At 31.8% G+C, this 8,503-nt stretch overlaps 1 protein-coding gene across 1 annotated transcript in view; it reads left to right on the forward strand.

Moving 5' to 3' along the window:
• Positions 1–8,028: 8,028 nt before the first annotated feature.
• LOC119688742 (UPF0598 protein CG30010-like) overlaps positions 8,029–8,503 on the forward strand; it is an 18,651-nt gene continuing 18,176 nt past the window's right edge. Inside the window, exon 1 of the mRNA XM_038103410.1 lies at positions 8,029–8,340. Coding sequence (XP_037959338.1) covers positions 8,029–8,340 — 312 coding nt within the window. The remainder of the gene's footprint in view (positions 8,341–8,503) is intronic.

Raw genomic sequence — 8,503 nt, forward strand, 5'->3', positions numbered from 1 at the left:
GGACTGATGTCTTTAGAGGGCATCTTGAAGAGATTGCTAAAAGTTATTTATTTAAAATAAAGGTCATTATTTATATTTTAAGCCTTGAGGAAACCCTAGGCATTAGTTCCATTAGTTCGTGCATATACAGATACAGAACCAACCACGATAGGTTGGTTCTCGACAGATAGGTCATTTGACAAAATCTCAAAAAAATGCTCGTTTCAATTGGTGTACACAAAAGTGCTTAAGAAGCACAATAGCGATGCATGGATACATGCGCATGAGCCGGAAAGTAAACAGCAGTCGACTTTCGAGGTGTCTGAAGAAGTTTGGAAAAAATGCTTTGATGACAAGTTAGTATTTTTTCATGATTAGGCTCAAAATATAAATAGTGGCCCTCGTACGAGCTAAATTAAGTAGGATATTTGCAAATCACTGAACAATTCTATCTGGTATTTATTATTATGTTAAGGCTAGTTGAACACTTTTACTCTCTATTAACTGCGAGGTTTCTTCATAACCCCTCTCTACACCTTGACTGGATTATTGTTTATCACTTCATCAGACTAAGCAATAATTGATCTCAGATCTGCATACCTCCACAAGGAGCCTGTAACCATTCTGAGATTTGATAACGCGGAGTTGGTAAGCTTGTCAGTTTTCGTAAATAATTTCAGGGCTCTATCCTTTATGTATTTTTTTATCGGATCAATCTCGAGAATGTCATTCGTCCTAATGTACCATGGTACCTTGAAAAAGTCTTCTCAGAGTCTGACTTTGTACAATTTCTAGCTCAACATAAGAAATTTTTAACAGCTATTGGAAATTTGTATCGGTATTCCTAAATCTTTTAGATTTTTCAAATGAGTTCAAATGAGCTAATCTGTTTTACATATATTTGCGAGATATTTTTATCAATGACTTATTAAAGTTCTTTGTTTTTAGCAAATTCATTATGTTCTGCATCAAATCTCTGTAATCTCCATATTACGAGGGCTGCTATATATATTTCTGGCCTAGACAACACCAAATGTTGCCAGGTGCAATCTGACATTTCCATTGGAAAGGTTGACATTTTTTAGCGTAACATCACTCAGAACGTGTTGTTATTTAATTATGAATTGTTTTATTTACAGAGACACAAGTGTCGTATATACACAAGACCCGTTAAGCTGCTAAATTATGATGTGCCGGTATAGTTAATCAAATTATATGTAAAGTTTCCTTAACAAACAATTATAATAATTTTTAATAAATATTTTCTAAAGAGGTTTTTTCGAACAGTAGTGAACTACAACAACAAAAATTTTATTTTTTATATTATTTTAATTAATTGAATTTTGGCTGATCATACAGTTGTTTCGAGTATTGCCAAATACCCATCATCAGTCGTTATGGAAATATTTCTTGTATTTAATTATTCGTAAATAAGTTTTTAAGACTGAAAGTACCAGGAATCGAACTCTTGTTCTGCCAAATGCGAAGCTCAGAGTCAGCGCACTTTAACCAACTAACCGAAAGCCGTACTTGACTTGTTATGTTCGCACATTTTTCTGGAGTTTTGTTACTTTTTGCTATGAACTTTTTTATTAACAATTTTACTTGCTGTGTTTATATTAGAACGAAATCATAAATCAGCTGTAGAATAATTGAATTAATGAATTAATTATATTTTTTTATTTTTATTTGTTCAATTTCAATACTATTCTGTACGTAGAGGTATTATTTATATTTTCTTGAAAATAAAATAAAGCACATTTATTTTCATAGTGAACTTAAAAAACATGAAACCGGAATAGTTTTACATTATAAAGTTTTTAATTTTTTTTTCGCTCTTACAACTTTCCTTTTGAAGAATTCAAGTAATTTCATCAAAATCCGCAAAATCCGTAAAATCCGTAAAATTCGCGAAATCCGCAGAATTCGCAATTCGCAAAATTTAATTGTAAGAAAACAAACTTATAAATCAACTTGGCCCAAAAGGTGACAAAGTGGCAAGTTGATGACACTCTGTAAACACGAACAACAGAGCACAGAGGCAGTTAATCTTCTGCTTACAACTGCAGAATACAAATTTTGCATAGAATTCGACATGAAACTTTTCTCAACACCAACAAGCGAACAAAACGATTTCATTTAAAAAATAAACGCGATCATTAAAGTTGCTTTTGATACCGAAATTTACGATTTTAATTTGCTTATTTGCATTGCAACAGTTAGGCGAAATCAGCGATACGCGCACTAATTTAGCAAAACTGTCTAAGCCAGATAAGTATAGTAGATACCGTGTATCTGAGTGCCGCAGGCAGCGATAACGATTTCAAAATCATAAAAAAATGGAGACAAGCACAGTTAGTACTACTTTATAGAAATATACTCATATATCTAAATAATAATCGTACCACATCCGACAATGCAAACCACTTCAAGCTAAAGTCTATGGCTGCCTGTCAACTTTGGCTGGGCGATCGCGTGCTTGACAAGCGCGGCTGTCTTTTTGCACCAAAATTAAGATAAAAAAAATCTATCATCTAACGGCAAAACACTTATTTGATACCAACATTTTTTTTTGTACGAGTATCTTTTAATGCCAAATGCACTTATGCACTTTGCAGTTATTTTGCAGCGGTTGCATTTGATTTGATTTGAGTTTTGCTTATCGCTGACTTAGCATCTAATCAAAGCATTTCGAAGTCGTTGTTAGTGCTTTGAAAATTGCATAATTTGCTTAAATTTGATGTGAAATCAAAGCAAGTTTAATGCTTTTATGTGGGCGTTTAAAGTGGGTCCTAAATGGGTGTCATTATATGTTAAATAGTTGTGTGGATTAAGTTAAGAATATTTGTCAATGCAGTTTATTTGAATGAGCAATGATATTAAAATGACTGTGCAGTGTCAAAGTGATATATCTTAATTTCGAATATTAATAATAGTGATGAATGTGGGTTTCTGATTATGATTAAGAGTGCAGTTTAATGAGGTTATTTCATTTGTAATTTGCTCTAAGCGTTCAAACTAGTTTAATTGTAGTTTTTGTAAGCCTAGTATCAAAAAAAATATGAAGTTGTTCGTTAACAGGTGTTAAAAACACTACAAATTTAAACACAATTAAGAGTATACTCGTAAAAGTAAGGAAGAAATAGAACATTTTTGTTAACAATACTAAGATAAACAATATCAAATAAAACTATTTTAATCATAGCCAATCAACAACAATTTCACCATTTACTACATAAATGTAAAAAATATTTTAGTAGAGTAAATTCTCATAACTACGATAAGAGAATTCTGAATTCTTTCGTAAATCCGTCTAAATACTTTTATAAACTGTATAAGGTAACAAATTTTTACTCGTAATTGTTATAAATTTATAATTATAATTGCCTATATTATCAATTTTTGCCCAAGATCAAGTTAGAATAGATTAGATTTTTAACGGGTTGGGAACTTTTCACCACGTCACTGCATCCATTGAGAATTATTGTGACAAACCCACTTTAGTGCCATAGATAAGTATCAGTTAAAAATGTCATTATGTCCTTTGAAGAAATATTGCCTTATTCCATTATAAGTGGATAGGCAGTTGATAAGCACCGAAGTCTGAGTCTGGCGAGACTATCACCGTGACACAAAATATATTCTGCTGTTTCCTCTTCTTCGTAACAAAGTCTGCAACCATCGGCTCTTGTAATATGAAGGTTCGATAGACATTTTTTTACTTTGCAATGATCAGTGAAAAACCCTGTGACAAGAGGTCTTTAGAAACTCCCCAGTTCTGGCTTTTGTTCGATTCAGTATGAATTCTTTAGCTTGTCTGCAGGCAGTGGCATTATACCAATCAGATTGAACTACTCTTTTCAGCCATTCATTAATTATAAGTTTAAAAAAGCTCCATGAAAGACAGCAGAATAGTTGTGACCCATTATAATACCATATAAGACCGCTAATTTTTTGACTAGTTCACCTGTTTTCTCGTTTCTCTCAACTCCGCTGTGTCCTGAGATCCATATTAAGTGAACCATTTTTCTTTCAGCAAGATCTTTGAGAAATTGAAAGTATTCCCACACAAGTTTTGAAGTCATTCGAGGTGAGCGTAGTACTAGGAGTGCTGAGAAGAGGAAGAGTGCTGTCAGAGAAAATATATACATATTTTCTCTTGTATAAGTATATACAAAACTCAGTTTTTTTCCCTGTGAAAAACTGAGTTTTCTTGACTCATACTCGGAAATATTTCCTCTTTTGGTTTAACCACATATACTCTCCCTATCTTTTGCCCTAAAGCTATTGATAATAAAAAGCTGACTACTTATTGACAAATTTACAAAACCAATGAGTAGTAAAAATTATTTCTTTTACGTTATTATTAAAACTAATTACTTTAAATTCGCAAGAACTAAGGGAATACTCTTTCCAGATATATTTCATATAATATTTAAATATTAATAACTAGGCTTTGTAGAACTCCCTTTCTAGTAAATGCACTATTTGCTTCATATTTTTTTAAAAAAATTGTATGTTATATGATATGATTTCTTCTTTAAATAAAAAGATATGGATGGTGTGGAAATTTTTAAATTCAAACACCTTCCAATCCTCAAACACGTCAATTTTTGGAATGATTTTACAACTGTCTTCGATATCGCCAAATATCATCGTCTTTGGAAAAAGCTGTTGGTTTAATATTCAACAGCAAATGTCAGAAATGGTTCGTGTTAAGTCCGTGATATCTTTTCTACCTAGTATGATTTACATTTACCTGTTCTGCCCCATGATCATCACTTGAACACATTTAGTGAATTTAGTGAAAACCTTCCGGCTCATGCCCGTACCACATTTGCTGAGTTTGTACCAACTAAGGAAACCAGGATGTATATTTCGCATAGATTCATAGCTTTTATTGAAATATACTCCACCACTACAGAATCTAAAGGACAGTCAAAATATTGGATTAAAAAGTCATTCACGATGAAAACTGTGTTGTTAGTCGGAAACGTCTCATTTGCAAATTAAAATTTAAGGTCATAAATTGCATTTCGAATCGATTGATTGGCCATTCCCCTTGTGTCATTTTTTGTAATCAAATTTTAACATCTGATTTGATTAATAAAGATTCTTGCGAAATGAAGACATCACAATTATATAAACTTAAATCGTTTCAACAAAAATCACCTTCTAAAATAATACTTAAATAATTAAGTTTCTAATTTCAATCCAAAAACTTGTCAATAGCGCTAAATATTAACGAAATCTAATTTCTCACAAAAAATTAAATGCATAGTATAAAATTAATGCTTGTAACTGCTTACTTTTTAATTATAGTGTATTCATGACATTCCTGATATATTGATAAGATATTTTACTTTATTGACTATTAAGCATGCTTCAAACACTCCTCCTTTCCAAATGCCGAAAAACGAATGGATTGGAATTTTTACATTAACTTCACATTAACGTTCCTTTCTCAATATCCACTCGTGTAGAAAAAATGAACAAATTGACTTACTTTCTGTCCACTTAATTGATCCACTACAATTTAAGTGCAAATTCGAAATTTATTGCTGTACATGGATTCGTTGCACCCGCAAGAAAGGCCATAAGTTAACTAAATTGTGCATCCGAAATTGTGCAGTACAGTGTTATCTGTAATTGGCAAGCAATTTCCTTTCCAGCGCCAACAAAAAAGAAAAACTGGTAACAAATATGCAAATACATTAAATGGAAATTGGAAATGAAAATAGTGTTTAATTAATAAAATAATTGCATAACAGTTTCTTCATTAATACGGTATAAAGTTAATTTATAACGACAGTTTAGAGCGAGTCAGTAACTATGGTATAGTGCAGCTCCAGCTCTCATACCCTTTATTTTAATTAAAAGCTATATATATAATTATAGAGCATAAAGTGTCAATTAATTATGATATTTACAGCAGCTCCTCCACATCTTTCACCCATTAAGTACCCAAGAGACACATAAATTCACCAAGGCTTCCATTGCCTTTTTGGATGGGCAAAATTGTTTAATTATTGCTGTGACCGAAATTTATGCTTGAAAAACAATTAAAAAACATAGAAGCTAAGATATAATATCTTAAACTATTCTTTATATGTTTGTTGTTGTTGTTGTTGTTGTTGGTGTTGTTGTTGCTTCAGTCATCCACACACGACAGAAATTGAATTTCTGTAATTTAAATTTGATTAATGCGTGTTTTGCGACTGTGACACGGTCAGACATCATTGCAAACACATCAAATTTTATGCATTTGCAGTTGATTAAAAATATGGTAAATGCTGTTGTCAATGTGAATGATAATGATGATGCTTACAATGATGACATGACAAGACAACCCAAACCAAACCAAACCAAACCAAACTAAACGAAACCAAACTAAAGCCATAGCCAAAGCAAACCAAACCAATCCAAACCAAGTTAAGTGAAGTGAAGCCAAGCTCAGGTAAGCGCAGGCAGGCAAGCCAAATTTACAGCTTAGACAAGCACCGATTGCTGTTTGCTCGACTCAAGTGCTTTTTACAGCTTGTAACCGTGATTGGTTGCACTTCTTGTTGCACTGCACCAAAGTGCATAAATGTACCACAAACAAAATTTATGGCATGGAAGTCTTTTTTACCATATATTTTCTATTTTTAATAGTTATTTTATTTAAGAAAATCCTATAAAGGAACTTTTGCATCTTGCTTGCTCCCCTGCCACCGCTAAACATTTGCTAGCACAGCAAAGCTGAGTGCGGCATAAAAGTTAATTGATAATTCCAGCAACGTCGTGTCTTGTGACACTTTTACTGTTTTAGTTTTTTATAGATTTCTGCATTCTATGCACTGCTCCACTGCATCATTGCATTGCACTTGTTGTTGTCGCTCCTCACGCTCCTCACGCCACTCATTCCACAGCAGCTGTGTTACTTCATTAAACTTGTAAACTTGCCAACAATGTGTACATGGAGTCCAAAATGTATTTGCCAAAGAGTTACAATTTAATTACTAATTAATTTTTTTTACTTTTATTGGCATTTTCCTCCCTTAATTACAATTCAAAATATTTATTAGTTTCGAATTGTTTACTGTTGTGTTTATTGCTATTTAATTTACAGCATCTCAAAAGGAAACACATCAGTATCTGTATAAATTACGATCGTCCAAAATCAACTTAGAAGAAGTCTATTTGTTTGGCTTCAAGCCATTATCATTAAACCAAGGAATCAACAATTAACAATAAAGCGAATTAATCAATTGGGCATCTATTAAAACCGCTATAAAGTATAAAAGTCAAATAAGATAAATTAGCTGCTTTTGAATCCATTAGCTAAGCAAATAAATTGGTTTATTTAATTGGAACTAGAGGGGGGTCTACAAATAACATACCTATAAAAATGCTCTTAAATACATTGGATATAACACATTCCTTGTTGATAAGTTGCAGTGTCTCTATAAGTTTATATGTATAGATATTATGCTAAGTAATTATTAGAATATAGTCTTCTATATATTTATATAAATATATATGTAATTATAAGTATAAAATTACAATGACAAGTATATTTTATATATATGGATGTTATTTTTTATTTCCCACAGCTTATGAAGATCAATGCAGTTGCAAGTATTAATCAGAATTCGTACCACATATATTTTATATTTTGCATAATTTATTCTACGTCAACAGAAAGTATCTTCTTTAATCGTTATTGTCTATTTATGTTTATTATTTTTTTTCTTATGAGTGGCATATCTGGATATTAACGGATGTCGCAGTAAGATATCACTACCTATCAGTTTTTATTTATAATTGCACACAAGCCTTGGATGAACTTTGTTATAGTTTCTTTACCATTAAGTTACATTCAATAAATTTAGTTATATATATCAATTAATGGTTAATTTGTCTATGTAATGTGATAATATATAATGTGATATAATGTTTTTTATTTTATTTCAGGTTCAAAATTAGCACATGACAAAAAACTGCTTATCACTTATCACGAAAGGGGGATAAAAAAATTAATATTTTCACAAAAAACCCGCCCACTAAATGATTGGCACCGATGAAATGTCATCTACTGGCATGGATATTACTGAATCCTTTCGACCGGAGGATTTATCGAAAACGGATTTTTTCGATTTTGTGACAGCACCTGATATGGATATTGGCATTGGTGTTGGAGTAAGCCTGCATCCACATAACCATAGTCATGAACGTATACCAACAGCGGCCAATATAAGTCATGATGGCGGCGGTGGAGGTGGAAGTAGCACGGATGTTAGAGGAAATGGAGGAAATAGTAATAGTAATCTCAATAACTCAAATAATGGTTGCAGTGATCCTACGCTGCAGAGCTATGAGGTAAGTGGCAAACTAATCTATAAAATTTTAATAATATTATGCCATATTTTATTTAAATCTTTTATTTAAATTTTAGCCTTAATATTTTTTTAATAAATTTTTAAGTCATGCAAACTTGGTACACATTTAAAACATTTATCTCTAACACAAGGATTTAAATAGG

Source organism: Teleopsis dalmanni, chromosome X (assembly GCF_002237135.1).
Source record: "Teleopsis dalmanni isolate 2A chromosome X, ASM223713v2, whole genome shotgun sequence".
Taxonomy (NCBI): domain Eukaryota; kingdom Metazoa; phylum Arthropoda; class Insecta; order Diptera; family Diopsidae; genus Teleopsis; species Teleopsis dalmanni.